General features: G+C 50.2%; 1 protein-coding gene and 1 long non-coding RNA gene across 4 annotated transcripts in view; one reads left to right on the top strand and one right to left on the bottom strand.

The window, feature by feature from the left end:
* Swap70 (switching B cell complex subunit SWAP70) overlaps window positions 1-15,385 on the top strand; it is a 65,124-nt gene extending 49,739 nt beyond the window's left edge. Inside the window, exons 7-12 of the mRNA XM_028875823.2 lie at window positions 772-953; window positions 4,222-4,329; window positions 5,710-5,876; window positions 10,863-11,061; window positions 12,492-12,588; window positions 13,094-15,385. Coding sequence (XP_028731656.1) covers window positions 772-953; window positions 4,222-4,329; window positions 5,710-5,876; window positions 10,863-11,061; window positions 12,492-12,588; window positions 13,094-13,200 — 860 coding nt within the window. The 3' untranslated portion in view covers window positions 13,201-15,385. The remainder of the gene's footprint in view (window positions 1-771; window positions 954-4,221; window positions 4,330-5,709; window positions 5,877-10,862; window positions 11,062-12,491; window positions 12,589-13,093) is intronic.
* LOC119089178 lies at window positions 6,262-10,865 on the bottom strand. 3 transcript variants are annotated; one of them, XR_005093049.1, is made up of 4 exons: window positions 9,399-10,865; window positions 8,920-9,143; window positions 7,446-7,643; window positions 6,262-6,617 (listed from the first exon to the last, which is right to left on the bottom strand). It is a non-coding gene; the product is annotated as an uncharacterized LOC119089178 (long non-coding RNA). The 3 variants fall into 3 exon arrangements; XR_005093048.1 differs by lacking the exon at window positions 6,262-6,617 and having other exon boundaries at window positions 7,038-7,643; window positions 9,342-10,865; XR_005093047.1 differs by lacking the exon at window positions 6,262-6,617 and having other exon boundaries at window positions 7,038-7,643.
* Window positions 15,386-16,548: the final 1,163 nt, after the last annotated feature.

The raw sequence follows: 16,548 nt of genomic DNA, 5'->3' as shown, positions 1-16,548 counted from the left end.
CATATACAGATAGGGAGGTGGTTTCATAAGACGTAGATGAAGACAGAATCAGGGTAGCAGCCTGCACATCAGATGTTAGGAACTTTGATTGTCTGCCCTTAGTGTGTCTTAATTTCATTTGGCTTTTAAAAACTGTTGGTTGTTACTGTGTGTATGGGCACCTGTGGCTCCCAAGGATCAGATTATAGATTGTCTACAGGCTTACCTGCTGAGTCATCTTGCTGGTCCTTATTCAGGAGTAGAAAAGGGCCAGGGGGTTGGTATCAACACTTGGTAACCAGAGACAGCAGGGTTGCTGTGAGTTTGAGGGCAGGACCAAGCTAGGCTACACAGCAAAGCCCTGTCTCCAAAAAAAAGTACGTGGAAGGGAGTAGAAAGTGTCATAAGTTTTTTTTGTTGTTGTTTGTTTGTTTTGGTTTGTTGAGATGGAGTTTCTCTGTGTAGCCCTGGCTGTCCTGGAACTCACTCTGTAGACCAGGCTGACCTTGAATGCAGAGATCTCTGCCTGCTGGGATTAAAGGCCCTGCTCTGTCATAAGTTCTTAAGTGTGTCCTGTAGTGTTCCCAGTGAAGTGTCTGTAAGCACAGGTGTGCAGCTGTGGACCTGCACTCAGAAGAGACTTTGGTGTGAATTTTCCTCATGTGGGAGCTGGAGCCGCGGATGCCTCTCTGGCCGTACCACTGCTCACTGGCAGGATCAGAACGTGCTCACGTCTCACCCCATCACTCGAGTGTTAGACATGAAAGCACAGTTCCTCCTCTTCTGTCCTAGCCATCCACTCCACTGTCCAGCTGTTGAAGCTGGGCAGCCCCCCACCACACAAGGAAGCCCGCCAGCGTCGGAAAGAGCTCCGGAGGAAGCTGCTAGCGGAGCAGGAGGAGCTGGAGCGGCAGATGAAGGAGCTCCAGGCCGCCAATGAAAACAAGCAGCAGGAGCTGGAGAGTGTGAGGAAGGTGGGTGCAGGGCAGAGAGGTCTGGGACGCGGCAAGGGCAGGCCGTCCTGTGTAGTACTGAAGCCACACAGCCTTGTATATTCGGGTTATTTGATTCTGGTTTGGACTGAAGATACTCAGAGTGAAAGGCAGTTCACTAGGTCCCTTCTTGTCTGACCTAATGGGAACTGAAGCCAGGCTTTGGCCATCATTCTTCCTACCTCCTATTTATTTATTTATTTATTTATTTATTTATTTTATTGTTTTTTTTTTTCAAGACCGGGTTTCTCTGTGTAGCTTTGCGCCTTTCCTGGAACTCACTCTGTAGCCTAGGCTGGACAAGTTCAGGAGGAGGTTTGGTGACCTGAGTTCTCAGGAAGTGTGTCCAGCCCCTGGGCCTACTAAAGCTCTTAGCTGTCCCTCCTGTTCCCTCTCTGTCCTTAGTAGATGGTGCTGTAGGACACAGACTTGAACCATCTTTATATATGTTCACACGTGCTCTGATTGCTGTGTAGGACACACACAGAGGTAGAACTGAGCAGAACCTCAGCCGGATCTATAGTCACCAAGGCTGGGCTGATGGAAAAGCCACTGTCTGAATGATGCTGTTCACTCTGCTATAAGAGGACAAGCTCTAGGACTTGGCAGTTCCCTGCTGCAGCCGGAGGTGGTGTACTTCAGCTTTACAAACGGTGCTTTGTCTAGAACTAGTCATGTGTTTCTGAGGGAAGTCAGCGGTGGTGTTTACTCTAGGCCCTTGTTTTGCTGCTCTCAAGGTCTTCTTGTCGTTCAGTGGTTTTACTGTGATGTTTGTGGGTGCTGCTGTTGTTTTTAAGACAGGGTCTTAATATGCAGCTCTGGCCGGCTCAAAGCTAGCTGTGTAGACCAGGCTGGTCTCTAACTCAGAGATCCGCTTGCCCCTGCCTGGAATCAAAGGCGTGGCCACCATGTCTGGCACTGTCTTTGTTTTTGACCTATTAAGAATTCAGACTGTGGACCAAGGTAAAAGTTTCAACCTATTTCTTCAACTATTTTTCTCCCTTTCACTCTGTCCTTATATTCCATTGAACAGATATTGTGCATGAAGTGCCTGCATTCTCTGCAGCTGTTTTATTTTGTTCTTTGTTCTTCTGGTTGCATAATTCCTGTGCATCTCTTTAGTGGAGTCTTCTTGCAACCCAGATAGATTGTGTAGTCCTTCTAGTTGATTTAAAAAAAATAAATAAATAAATAAGGTCTTGTAGCCTGGGCTAGGCTTCAGCTCTCTACTTAGGGAGGCTGGCTTTGAACTTCTCATCTTCTTGCTTCCACCTTCCAAGTTGAGGAATCCTAGGCTCCAGCACACCTGCCCTGGCTCCCTGGCTTCCTGAAGCTGTACAGGTTCTCCAGCCGAGCTCTAGCCCCAGCCCTCTAGAAGATGGGTGCTGGGAATTGAACTCAGGACTTCTGGAAGAGCAGTTGGTGCCCTTAACCTCTGAGCCATCTCTCCAGCCCCATTTGGTCCTTTTAAATTTGAGTCTTTATTGATATTCTCTGCTCAATGGGGTATTGTTATTCCTTCCATTATGTCTTTAACCATGACTTCCTTTTATTCTTTTTAGTGTATTCGCAGTAATGGCTTTGTAGCTTTGCCTCCTGGACTTCTTCAAAGGCAGTATCTGTTGACTGTTTTTTCCTGCTTGTGGGTTCCACTTTCCTGTTTCTCATACTTTTTTTAGTTGAAAACTGGATGTTTTAGAAGATAACGTGTTGTAGGAACTATGGATACCAGTCCTGACACCTGCCCTCAGCTTGTCATTGTTTGGTTATTTATTTAGTGACTCGGCTGGACGATTTCCTGGACCCTTGTGGCCTTTCAGTCTGCTGCTCCTCAGTGACATAGGCTGGGGTATGCATGGCCACAGTCACCTGGAATGACCTCCAGACTGCTCTCCTTCTCTCCTCCCTGTTAGCTGTCTACCTTTGTTGTGGTCACCCCTACCTGCCAGAGTTCACTGATTCCTGGGTTTTTGATTTGTTTTCTGCAGCGCCCTTGAAACCAACTAACCTCACAGTCTGGAGTTAAGTTCAGGCCCCTGTTCTCTCCAGGCAGTCTTTGAGACTTGTTCCTGCCACAGGAGGGCTCTGCTTAGCTGGGCCTTCCTGGTTCTGTTAGACTTAACTAGGCTGGTTGGGTTGCTGCCAGCCTCCTTTTAATTCCTTTAATTCTTCATTGTTTTCAACTGTGTCCTTAGATTTGTACATCTCACATAACAAAGTCACTACTTTCGGTGAAAGCCTACCTTCCTCCTTGAGCAAAACTTCCAGAAAAGGCTGGGTGTGTGTGACGACACATACCTGCAACTCCACACTTGGGAGGCTGAAGCAGGGGCTTGCCAGTTGTGTGAGCTTGGGTGGAGACAGCACCAGTCTTTTGGATCTGTATTTCTGCCTCAATAGCCTCTGCTACGAAGCAGAGGACACAGCCTGCTGGCACCTCTGCTTTCTTCTCCTGGGGAGCTTTTGCCCCCCACGTGAGTAAGACCCTGGTGAGCAGGCCTGCCTTCTGTAGCCTGAGCTGTGAGCAGCCTGCAGAGGGCGCTCTTGTCTCTGGTTCCATCTGCCAGGAGTGGTACTTCCTTCTTGCCCAGGAGAGTGAGGGAGTGTTCTGAAATCCAGCCGATTGTCTTTTGTTGCTGTTTGGTTTTCAGTGTTTTTGTTTGTTTGTTTGTATTTTGTTTTTGAGGGTAGGATCAACTGGCGCCTTGTGCATGCTGGGCAGACACTCTGCCATGGAACCCCAGCCCCAGCCTATGAGGATAGGTTTTCTTAGATGGATAGTATTCTCCTTTGGTGTATGCCCTTAGGGTAGTCTGCAAAGCTCCACTGTGTTTTCTTTTGTTTTTTAAAATAACTTTCATCAGTTGTTCCTGGGGGTGGGGGGCTGTGGGTTGAGGAAGCTCCCTGAGTCGTCCATCTGGAAGCTGAATCCTGGTTAACTGATGTGAGGAACAGTGTGCTAGGTGACAGTACCATAGAGAGCCCAGAACTAGTCAAACTATGGGAGTGTAGCCGGAAATGATGGTGGCTCAGTGGCCATCCGCACATTCTCCGTGCACAGTGTTTAGAATCAAGTCATTCATACCTACTTGTTTTATCTGCTGGCTGGGGAGACTGGATGGCATTCCAGTGTGTCTCACAGCCTGTGTTTAGTTTTTATTGACTGGTTCTCTCATGTGCTTAAGCAGGGCTTTCTCTTCCACTGTAATGACCCTGCTTTTCTGGGGATGGGTTTTGATTGATTGATTAGAAACTGGAGGAAGCAGCATCTCGGGCTGCAGATGAGGAGAAGAAACGCCTGCAGACTCAAGTGGAACTACAGACCAGGTTCAGCACGGAGCTGGAGCGGGAGAAACTGGTAAGGCCGGAACCATCGGCTGTAGCCTGGCTTCGCTGTGGCTTTCGGTGGCTACTGGGGGAGCTGTGTGTTTGTGCATTATACTTATTGAGCACCTTCTGTGTGTCAGAGGGTAGAGGTAAAGGATGGGCACTTTGTTTTCCAGACCCCTGAGAGAATCGTATGTAATTTGGTCATACATGCTTGGTTAACATGGTTACGTGTCTTTGAGGTGTCCCTGTTAACCAGGATCCTTTTCCTTCTCAAAAGACTTGTAGTTTGGACAGTAACTAGCTGTGCGAACATAGAGTGAGCACTGAGACCTCTGGGCTCTGGTTGCTGCTGTGGCCATGCCAAGGTCCAGGTTGCTTTGTGGAGTTAGCTGGTTGCTGGGGCACTGCTGTGCCGAGCTCAGGGCCTGCACATGGTCTGATGTTACTGTTAGTCACTTGTAGCTCAGAGGTGAGAGTCCTGTCTGTGTTGAGGAAGGCGGGTGTGATGTCTGTGAGGATGCCCAGCTGCCCTTCCTCCTTGCTCGGTCTCCCTGAGCACGAGTGTGATGATGTGTGCTTCCTGAATTAGGGTCATTCTGTGAGCTCTCGGCTCTCCTGAGAACACAGTGAGCTAGTGTTAGTGACGTAGTTCATAAACTGCAGAGACATACACCAAAATGTGTGACAGTGTGTGTGTCAGGGTCCTGTGCCTCACACACGCTAAGTAAACACTTCACCAGTAAACTCTGCCCCAGCCCTATCTTTTTTTAAGACAGGGATTAAAACCTCCTCAATCCAGAAGGAAAGCCATGCACTTGTTAGATACTGGTGCCCAGGGATGGGGAAGGAGGTAGAAGTGTGAGACTTGCAGCTCATCTAGGCTGCTCTGCCTGGACAAAGGTTCACTCTTTCTTTCTTTCTTCTTTCTTTGTTTCTTTTCTTCTGAGACAGGGTTTCTCTGTGTAACAGCTCTGGCTGTCCTGGAACTCACTTTGTAGATCAGTCTGGCCTCGAACTCACAGAGATCCAACTACCTCTGCCTCTCAAGTGCTGGGATTAAAGGTGTGTAACACCATCACTGCCCAGCGTGGCTTGCTCTTTCTTAAGATTTGATAAAGAGGTTTATAGAATAGAATTTCAAGAGAAATTACACTAGCCCCCCCCCCCCAAAAAAAAGCACCCTCTTGACTTGGATAAAAATATAGAGTACAAAGGCTGGAACATATATAGAACAGGAGGGCAGAATTTGGGTGTAGCTTATTTTCTTGCACTCCTAGCGCTGGTATCTGGTATATGTTCTCATTTCCTCCATCTTTAGCTCGAGGGTAGAGGTGGGATGGGTGCCTTGCCCTGGGGAAGAAGTTGCCTGCCTTTAAGCAAGACGACGACGATCCTCTTCTCCCTGCAGATCAGACAGCAGATGGAGGCGCAGGTTGCCCAGAAGTCCTCGGAGCTGGAGCAGTATCTGCAGAGAGTGCGGGAGCTGGAAGACATGTACCTAAAGCTGCAGGAGGCCCTGGAGGATGAGAGGCAGGCCCGGCAGGACGAAGAGACGGTGCGCAAGCTTCAGGCCAGGTGCAGACTGCTCTGCAGCCCTCGCCCAGGGGCTCTGCTTGCTCTGGAGTCTAACACTGACCGAACGGGGCCCAGCCCATGTGTTGTCCGGAGACTGAATGTCGGCTGGTTGGGTGTGTGTTCTGGTCCTGGGGTACAGACACCTTCACTTGGGGTCCAAGGAAGGACCTTGTACCTGAGAGCCTGTGGTGGTTGTGTCTGCTGAGGTGCACTTGTTCTATTCCCAATGTCTATCAGCCAGGTCAGCTTTGGTGGAAACTTGGTTTGTCACTGTGTCCAGACCTGAGTGACCCTTGGTGCAGAGGCAGGGCTGCCTCAGGCCAGACGTGGCAGAGGTTGTGTGGATAAGGAGGGAATATGCACTTCCTGTTTGATACCATTTCTTCAATAGCTACTAACTTGTAATCCAAGTTTTAAAAGTCTTGAAACTAGATTCATCCCTTCCCTGAACTTATAAAATCAAATTTACAGTTGTGATGCTCATATTCTCAGAGAAAAATTTTACTTTAGGTCTTTGTAACATCAGAGAGGACAGAGTAAAAGGAGGAGCCCAGAGGGACGCGGAGCTGGCTGGGGTAGCTAGCTCCCCGTTGGCTTCTCGGTGACGCCTTGGGGGAGGCAGTGTACAGGTACCTGACCTGGGGCACCTCCTCCCGTCTTTGGGAGCACTCAGAAGGTGCGCGCTTAGAATGTGTAGAGCTGCCAGTGCTCATGGGGAGAAGCAAAAGATGCTGTCCAAACCTGGGGAAAGAGGGAAGAGCTAATGAGATGGCTCTGCAGGTGAAGGAGGCTTGGCACTGTGAACCCGACGTTCCCATTCCAGCTGCCGCCCACGTGAAGGCAGGAGATGACTGGCTCACAGAGTTCTCCACCGACCTCCACGCTCATCCCATAGCACACACACTCACACACTCACACACAGACACATGGTAATAATTTTTAAAATGTTAAAATAGAAAAATAAACTGGAGAAAGGAGTTGGCCAGAAGTGGCAGGGCGGGTGAGATGTTCAGTGAGTGAAGGCATTTGCATCAAGCTTTATGACCTGAGTTTGACCCCGAGGCCCACATGGTGAATGGAAAGAACCAACCCCTAAAGTTGCCGTCTAGTCCCCACATGTGCACCTTGGCATGCAGCCACACACAAAACAAACAAGTGCAATTAAAAGACATCACATTTATCATTTGATTTGGGGCCATCGAGATGACTCAGTGGACGAAGCCACTTCTGTATAAGTCTGGTGACCCAAGTCCAATTCACGGAACCCACATAGGGATGGAAGGAGGGAAGCCGCTCCAGAATTGCCCTAGCCAGCTACTTGGAGCGGCCCCTGGTGCTGTTGACAGTGGCATTAGCAGGTCATTCAGGGGAAGGTGCGAATCCCATGTCACTTCCAAAGAGTGGCTCTTGAGTGACATGAGACATATTTTGAGCCACTGATTTGTTCTGTGCCGGGAGCTGATAGGTTACTCTCGTGCAGAGTCCACGGGGAAGGCATGCTGTGCTTCAGTAGTCTTGAAGGGAATTAGATATAACACAACAGAGGTGAAGTCGCAGAAGCCAGCTTACTCAGAAGTTCACTGAGGTATGGGCTCTCCCGTGTGGAGTGACGATGCTCTCTGCAGTGGTGACTTTTCTCTGTTTCATAATGATGAAAGCCACTTGGGGGAAGGGGTTTCCTTTGGCTTGTGGTTCAGAGGGAGAGTCCATTATTGCTGGGAAGGCATGGCATGGTGGCGGGAGCAGGAAGGGTCTATCACATTCCACCTGTGAGAGGAACAGGAAGTGAGGTGAGGCTACAGAGCCTGCACCCTGTAGCACAAAGGAATGGAAATGGGCTAGAAGAGGGTTGGCAGAAAGGCCCTATGGATCTTTAATTAATTAATTTATTTATTTTTGTCACTAAACTAAAGTTGATTTTCATTTTTAAGACAGATCTCACTATGTAGCCTCAGCTGGCCTGGAACTTGGTATGTAGACCAGGCTGGTTCAGACTCTCAGATCCACCTGTCTGGGCCTCCAAAATGCTGGGATCAAAGATGTATGCCACTATGCCTAGCTTGGAGTTTGTTGTTTGTTTGTTTTGTTTTTTTTCCTTTTCTTTTAGACAGCATTTCTCTGTGTCGCCCTGGCTGCCCTGGAACTTACTCTGTAGACCAGGCTGGCCTTGAACTTGCAGAGATCCACCTGGCTCTGCCTCCCAAATGCTGGGACTAAAGGCGTGCACTACCACTGCCCAGCTAGAAGTTTGGTTTTTTTTTTTTTTTTTTTTTTTTTTTTTTTTTTTTTTTTTTTTCGAGACAGGGTTTCTCTGTGTAGCTTTGCGCCTTTCCTGGAACTCACTTGGTAGCCCAGGCTGGCCTCGAACTCACAGGGATCCGCCTGCCTCTGCCTCCCGAGTGCTGGGATTAAAGGCGTGCGCCACCACCGCCCGGCAGAAGTTTGGTTTTTAATGTATAATTCTGAAGATTATCTGATAGGAAATTCAGAAGCAAACTTTTAACATTTTACTGGAAAGTTCTGGAAACTGAGCCATAATCGATCTCATTATAACTTTATTCATTAAAGGTTTAGATTTGAGCCAGGCATGGTAGTATGTGCCTATAATTCCAGCACTCAGGAGACCGAGGCAGGAGGATTATTGTAAGTTTGAGGCCACCCTGCTCTGTATACATAAGGCCCATCTCAGAAGTCCAGCCAGCCAGCCAAGTTTGGATCTTGCTCATGTCTGCATTCCCAGCAGCTAGGGCAGTACCCAGCACAGGGTGAGTTGGTTAAGCTCCCAGGGAATTACTGCTGTTCTTTTTGAGAAAGTGTCTTATATATCCCTGGCTGTCCTCAGCCTTGCTATCTAGCTGCAGCTGACCTTGAACTCCTGATATTCCTGCCTCCACCTCCTAAGAGCCGGATTACAGACACGTGCCATAACTGTTACTGGCTGCGAGCCCAGAGCTTTGTTCAAGCCGGGCAAGCCCCCTGCCACCCGAGCTACAGCGCAGGCCCAGGGAATAGTCTGTGAATGGCTGACAGGATCCTGTTGTACCTGGTGAGGTAGGCGCCAGCTGCTCCCTTCTAGCTGCTGCTGCTCCCTTCCAGCTGCTGCTGCTCCCTTCCAGCTGCTGCTGCTGTGTTGTTCGTGTGTTTGAAGCAGAGCGGGCGCGCCTGGGTTCGTAGGTGAGGTGTGACTATTTAATTCCCGTGTCTGGTGCTTTCTGTCTGTCTGAGTTTAAAGTGGTATTTTACTGTGTTGAACTTTCAGTTTTTCATCTGTAAAATAAGGGAGATGGCCAGCTTTAGAGTTGTGAGGCTGAGGTTAGATATTGCAGCCTTCTCCTTTTCCCTTGTCCCAGGTGGGGACAATATATCAAGGACAGAGCTAAGAAAATGTTGAAAGAAAGGCTAGAACGACAGTGTTAGGCCAAGAAAATATCAAAAACGAGTAGAGGGCTCAGCAGTTAGGAGCACCTGCTGCTCTTGGGGAGGGCCAGGGTCCCAGCGCCCAGCGCCCCCGTGGCAGCTCACAAGTGATGCTCCCGCCTTAGCCTCCGAGTGGCTGGGATGACGGAACGCACTTGGCTGATCCTTTCTCTGTAAATGAGGAAGCTGAGAAACAGGAAGAGTGGAAGTGCTCAGGTCTTTAGTAAGAGGTTAGTTTGCAAACCACAGAAACCAGCGGGGATGAGGGAAGGCCAGAAGATGATTTAGGGGAATGTTCTTAAATAGTCTCCAGTCCCATGGAGGGAAGGTGGCCAGGCAGGAAACAAGCAGGATGGGCCTGGGGTTGCCATGGACACAGGCACTGGGTGCCGGTTGCCCCTGCCACCGCTAAGAGAAATTCTCCATTGTCTTTGGTTCTGTGTCAGAGTTCCAGGAGGAACAACTGCTTTGCCAAGCTCAGTTCTTGTTCCTCCAGGCTCTGCTGCCAAGGCCATGTTCTGGATGGTGGCATCTATACTGGGAGGTGGGGGTCCACCTTCCACAAGACCCTACTGTGCTGATTCTCCAGCTGCATGAGGGCAGCCTCACCCCAAAAAGCCTCCCCTCCCTCTGTACGTCAGCACCAAAGGGAAATGCAGCGGCTCTTGCAGTCTGACTCCTGGTTGTCCCAGAGAAACTATTCCCAGTGTATAATGCATAGCTGTGAATTCAGAGTCATGCCAGCTCGTCTGCAGTGCTGGGCTAGTGTGGCTGCTGTATTCCAGGAGACTTCCAGGGAGCCCAAATGTGTCTGGGGGACAGTGTGGCCCTTGCCTCTCCTTGCTGCTGTAGAGAGCAGATGCTGCAGGTGGTGGTGGCTGCCCTCCCATGACTTGACTGTGTGGCTCCTTGTTAAGACTTGTGTCCTGACCAGTGCTGGCATCTGACCACACTGTCTGCGTCTTGAGTTCAGGTTTGGCCTGTGTGTTGGTTTATTTATTTAAACTCGAATGCAGTTGGCTAGTCCAAGTCAGGCTATTATTGCGCTAACACTTTGGCGTCACACATCTGTGTTCAAGTCCATCGTGACCTGTGCAGTACACTTGCAGACATATTGCTTCGTCTGTGACGAGGGGCCAGTACCTCCTGGATTGCTGGTAATAGGTCTTTATTAGATGAAGAATGTTTTAATGTTGTAGGAGCGAGGCAAGCTGCAGAGCTTGGCCCCACCGTCTGGCAGGTAGATGATTTAAGTCGCACTTCTTCATCTCAAGGGTGACTGCTAAAGGCCCGTATGTGCTCTCTGTGAACCAGTGGGGAGGACACACTTGACTCAGTTCTTGGCGGACACTCGGCGTTGTACACTCGGCGTTGCCTAATGGTAGTTTACTTTTCCCTTCCTAGAGGAAGACTAAGGACGCTTAGAGAAGGGCATGTGAGCTGCTCCCTGACGTGTGATAAACTCTCCTTTGGCCTCCAGGCTCCTTATAAAATGGGGGGCATTAGATGACTGTCCTCAGAAGGGGGTCCCCAGCAGGATGTGACCCCCAAGTCTCCTCTGCATTCCAGGTTGTTGGAGGAAGAGTCCTCTAAGAGGGCAGAACTGGAGAAGTGGCACCTGGAACAGCAGCAGGCCATTCAGATGACGGAGGCGGAGAAACAGGAGTTGGAGCAGCAGCGGGTCCTGAAGGAGCAGGCTCTGCAGGAGGCCATGGCGCAGCTGGAGCAGCTGGAGCTGGAGCGGAAGCAGGCGCTGGAGCAGTATGAGGTGGCTGGACTCACCCTGCACACACCTGTAACTGGCTCCTTAGAAACGCTGACCCCCTGGGGCGGGGGTGGGGCTCTGCACCCGGCTCTGCAGAAACTTGCAAACAAACAACAACCCCAGCATTCACTTAGGAGACTCTTGCTTAGCATAGAAGAGAAAGGAAGTTCGTTTGGTTTTTTCCCCAGAGGATGGAGGTGTCTGTCCCACTCAGGGGCCATAGAGGAGTGAGAGTGAGTGGAGAAGTTCACACAGTTACAGATTGGGACAGAGAATCCCCACCGAGTTGTAGAATGAGCTCGGAGAACATGGGGATGCAGGCGCAGGCAGCAGCCATCGCCCCGCCCTGAGGTAGAGGCACCCAGGGAGGTCCCACCTCATCGGAGGGAGAACTTATAAAAGAAAGTGTTCAGTTGAACTTAGGGTTTCAGTGGCCATGATGGGAGAATTGTAGTGGACCAGCGCCCACCATTATTTACCCCAGGGACTCTTGAGGAGTGAGGGAGAAGAGACCTAGTTAGAAATAGAGGGGGGAGAAAAAGAGAGGAAACACAGGATAGACTCGGGTGGGCCTGGATCCTTAGCTACCGGCCCAGAACTTCATTCCAAAGGTCTGTTTGTAACAATGCCAAGAGGTGGAGCAAAAGACCTCTGCCGTGCTGGTTACAGTCAAGTGTAGACCCTTACAAACACCTGGTACTCAGGCCTGGGGTCCAGTAACCTCTCCATGCAGTCCTGCTGGGTACAGCCACTAGGCAGCCTAGAGAGCTACGGCAGGGAACGAAGGCGTGGAGGCGGGAACAGCTGAGAGCTCACATCTTGAGCTGAAAGCACAAGGCAGAGAACACTGGGATGGCATGAGTCATTGTAAAACCTCAAAGCCCACCCCCAGTGACACACCTCCTCCAACAAGGTCACTGTCCTAATCCTTCCCCAAGTAGCTCCATCAGCTGGGGACCAAGCATTCAAACATCTGAGCCTGTGGGGTCATTTCTCATTCAAGCTACCATGACCATGGCTGTCCTGAGTGAGTGCCAGCAGAGAAAGGAGCCCCTTCCTCCTCATGTCCTTCAGAACCTGTTAATGTTGAAGCTAGGACCACCAGCTACAGTGAGAGAATTAATAAAGCCACGAGACAGGTTGGGAGAGGGCAGGCTTGGAGCAGAGAGGCCGAAGCTGACACATGGGCCTGACATCACATGGGGGAGATGAGGAGAGTCTCGGGGTCAGATGGCTTGGCTACCAGCCCTGCCTCCTCCATGTGACGTGGGCAGCTGGCTCAGCTCTCTGAGCCTGACTCTTTGTTCGTGTGCAGTGGGGTAATGGCCGCTCATCCTCCGAGAGTGTCCTCATCCTTTAATGAGGCAATCCACAGGTGTACAGTAGGTGTCGGTCCATGCTACTTGGTTCTTACACTGCTACTGTTGTCCTAGGGAGTTAAAAAGAAGCTGGAGATGGCAGCTAATATGACCAAGAGCTGGAAGGACAAAGTGGCCCATCACGAGGGATTAATACGCTTGATAGAACCAGGTAATAGTTCATATGGATATAATTATCTGTCTTAATTTCTTTTGTCGTGTTTATGTGATCAAGTTGTATTCAAATCAGCAAGTGTCTTAGGGACCCGGAGCCCTAGGTTCTGTACAAAGCACCACATAAAGCTGGGGTTAGGGGCACTTGGGATCTGAAGTGCCAGGTCATCTTGGGATGGTTCCCATGGTGAAGTGCTTGCGCTGCAGGCCTGGCCGCCTGAGTTCAGGTCCTCAGAACCCTCATCTAAACCTTGATGGGGACATGCACAATTGTAACCCCAGGGCTTCTAAGGGGATGGGGGCAGAGAGTCACCCTGAAGGCCAGCTGCTTCCTGTGAGTCTCTCTTGAACAGCTGTCCTCCTTAGTAAGTGGCCCCAGGTGACCTTCGCTGCGGACTTTTTGGGTATTCTTCAGAGACGAGGTGGAGTAGAAAAGCTGTTTTGTCCCTGGAGTGACGCCAGGTGTGGAGGGTGTCCCACATTGAAAGCGTGTTGTCGCTTAGGTTCAAAGAATCCTCACCTGATCACCAACTGGGGACCCGCAGCATTCACCCAGGCAGAGCTCGAGGAGAGAGAGAAGAGCTGGAAAGAGAAGAAGACCACGGAGTGACGGCTCTCCCAGTGGCCACCCCAGGCCCAGTCACATCAGCGAGGAGTCGAGCTCCATGCCCAGGACAAGGATACTGGCTTTGCTGCTTCTAACCGTCTTCCCTCAAGGCTCCAGCGGGGTCCATGTGCTGAGGACCCTGTATTTACCTTCTAGCGCTGACTCGGCTTTCCTGGGCGAGAACATGGGCACAGGTGTGGCGAGGCCACCCTCACCGTCTGCAGCCCTTGCCTCGCATGGGAGGTCAGCTGCCTCTTCAGGGAGTGTACCTCCTCCGCTGATTGGCCGGTCTGTTTGCCTGTCCCTGTCAGGTGACATGGCAAGCCTTCCTTGGTGCTCCGATGGACAAGTGGCCAGTCCTGCCCTTGTAGATGGGATGTTGTTGGTGAAACCTCCCAGCTTCAGCTAAGATATTTCCTTCCCTGAGCGGCATGCACTTGGCAGGCTTCATTTGCATCTCCCCCCCACAAAGCAAAACATGTCCTGGCCCAGTGTCTGCCTCAACCCAGTTCCCTGGACCTTCTGTCCCCCCCACACACACACCGCCCCCCATCTAGGAATGGAAGTATTGTTGACTGGGGGAGGGGCCAACTTGAAATCTGGTTGTTGGGGAGATTGGGAGGTCTTGTGGACACTGTGGGAAGCTGACAGTATGGGGGCTGGGTAGGTGTGAAGTGTCACAGGATGATGGCAGCCCTTGCTTTAGCCGAGCTGGGATTGTGGCTTTCACTAGGACCGTCTCCCTGCTCTTCTCTCCTCTGTGGGTGACATAGGTCATGGTTTCTCTGCTTCTTGTGTGAGGGTTTGGGGAAGGTTTTCACCTACAGTCTGGTCTGGGATTGAGACCAGTAAGTAAGCCTTCCCAGCTAGTTGGAATCTGTAAGCACAGTGACTCAGTGGACAGCTGCGATGTGGAATTCAGTAACAGAGCAGAGAACCCAGGGTCCTGGTCCAGCCTTGCCCCGGGCAGAGAGGAGGCCATCCCAGACATGTGCAAGAGATAGAGTTCAGTGTTCCTGGCATTTACATAAGGACTGACTGGCTAGAACTCCATAAATCTCTTCCTTTTATGACTGGAAAACACCTGCCGATGGAGGTCATACATTTCTCTTAAGATTTTGGGCTGCTTAATAAAAATGTAATTTTATTTAATGTTTCTAGTTGCCTTCATAAAGTTTAGATCTGTATGCAGATACCACTGTATCGTGAACCTTCTTAGCTTAGTAGCTAACTTGGGTATGGGTCTCTGCCTGGCCCTCATTCACCTCTCACTCGCCAGCCTTTCCTTATCAGTGCTGCTGGGCTACCAGCCCAGAGGACCAGGGCCTCCCCGGTGGCTTAATGATGGCTCCTAGGGACTTCACTGCCTCTGGAGAGAATGAGGAGAAACTGCAAGAAGGTACTGACCAATGTGAAATCTCTGGATGGAAGCAGCAGGCCTGGGAGTCCAGGGGAGACTGGGGTGGAGGGACCGCCATGTCCTGGTGGGCAGACTGTTCCTCCTTAAGCCTGACTTTCTTATAACACAGCCAGAAGCAGCCTGCAGCTGCCATGGCCCTCATTGTCTGGCCTGGGTGCGAGCTGAACACTGCCTACTTCCTGGTCGTGCAGTACTCTATGACTATGTATGCAGAAGGTGTCTGCAGTCTAGTGTTTCGGGTTGACACACTGGCTTGAGAGTCCTGGCTGGGATGTGACATGACAGTCCTTTTAAACAGTGGATAAAGAAGACAGCACAGGTGTGGATTCTGTGACTCCTTTGGACAGATGCTTTGATGGTCGCGGCTCTATCTCCTGATGCGTGGCTGCCCACCCATCCCTCGACTCACCTCTGTAAGAAGTACAAGAAACTTGAGGAGTGTCCGACATGCTCATCGTGATTAGTCCTTCCTGCAGCTAGAGAGAAGAGTATCTGCAGGAATTGTGAATGAAAACATTTTGAAAGTCTGTTTGGGGATCTGCCATATCGAGAAGGAACAAAGTATTTATACTTTTCAAGCATTCTTATCTAAATGTTGTACAATGTAATATGCTCAACTTTCTCAATTTTTTGCTAATTTTCTAAGATAGTAAAATGTTTTCTATGGGTTTTATTGTTTATTTTTTTAGTACAGTGGACCCAATAAGAAAATTAAACATACCAGAACATCATACATTTTAAACTGGTTTAATAAAATGGTAAAGAGTGTGTGTGTGTATGTTTGCTAGTGTTCATTTTCATACACTCATGTGGACATGGTTTAGGGGCACTCCTGAAAACACTGGGTTTGGGGGTCGAGACCTCAAGAAGTTGGCCGTGACCTCATGTTTGGTGTCTGAGTCACAGATGTGGGAAACCTTGGCAGATGTCAGCTCCAGAACCTAGAGCTGACTTCTCTTCATTGTTACTGTCAGCCCCAGCCCTTCAGTCTTGTCTGGTTTCTCAAATTTTCTTTATGTCTTTGAGTTTTTCTCTCAGAATAAACAGTGTGGTTTTATGCTTGGTTTACAGGGTCACCAAGATTAAAACTCTTACTGTAGATGAAGCAGGCTTCCGTTTTAGCTTGACTGTATTGGCAAAGTGGTCTTCCCCTTATGGAGGAGGGTGTTGGTAAAACTGTCTCTTCTGCTGCAGTCCTCAAGTAGGGGCACTCGTTCCCAAGGGGACATTTGTGGTTTTCATAACTGGAAGGAATATTGCTGGCTGTTGTGGGTACCTTGCATCACCCCAGCTTGGAGGGGAGTGTTGTTAATTCCTGTTAAGCCCCATTGACCTTTCTGAGGCTTCTGAGTCACTGGTCTTGGGCAGTGGGCACATTTGTGGCGGACACTAAATTCCAACCCTCGTCCAGACTCTGCCTCTCTTTCCAGTTCTACCACACCAGTGCAGTCCCTGGCCTGGCCTGGTTGTGCATCCCCGGGAAAGGCTGCCTTTCTCTTTATGTCTGCCTCCTCCTTGAGAGGGCCAGAGGATTGGAGGAGTGGGAAATGGAGAGTTCTGTCCAGCTGCCTCCATTCTGCCAGATCCTGCCTCCCCATTTGAAGTCCCATTTCACCCCTGCAGCCTAAGCTGGGTTTCTGAAGGTGGCATCGGTGGGTCTCTCTTCCTGTGCTCCTCGGTTCTCAGCCAGGAGTGTTCGAGGAACGTGGTCCATCACAGGCTGGCTTCAGACCAGCCGCCACCTCCATGTTCACCTTCAAAACCTCTTCAGTGGGAATTACTGTCGTAGGATGCCAGACTGGGGTTTGGTTCCCAGGGGAGAGAGAGCATCCGGGCCTGAGACACGTGTTGACAGAGAACATGGACTATGGAAAAGAGGCCTGCAGCCCTTACTCCCCCGAGCTGGAAGCTGACAAGACAGTGAAGGGTAT

Source organism: Peromyscus leucopus, chromosome 1, assembly GCF_004664715.2.
Source record: "Peromyscus leucopus breed LL Stock chromosome 1, UCI_PerLeu_2.1, whole genome shotgun sequence".
NCBI lineage: Eukaryota > Metazoa > Chordata > Mammalia > Rodentia > Cricetidae > Peromyscus > Peromyscus leucopus.
Note: the sequence above shows the minus strand (reverse complement) of the source record. Positions and strands in the feature narration are given on the sequence as shown.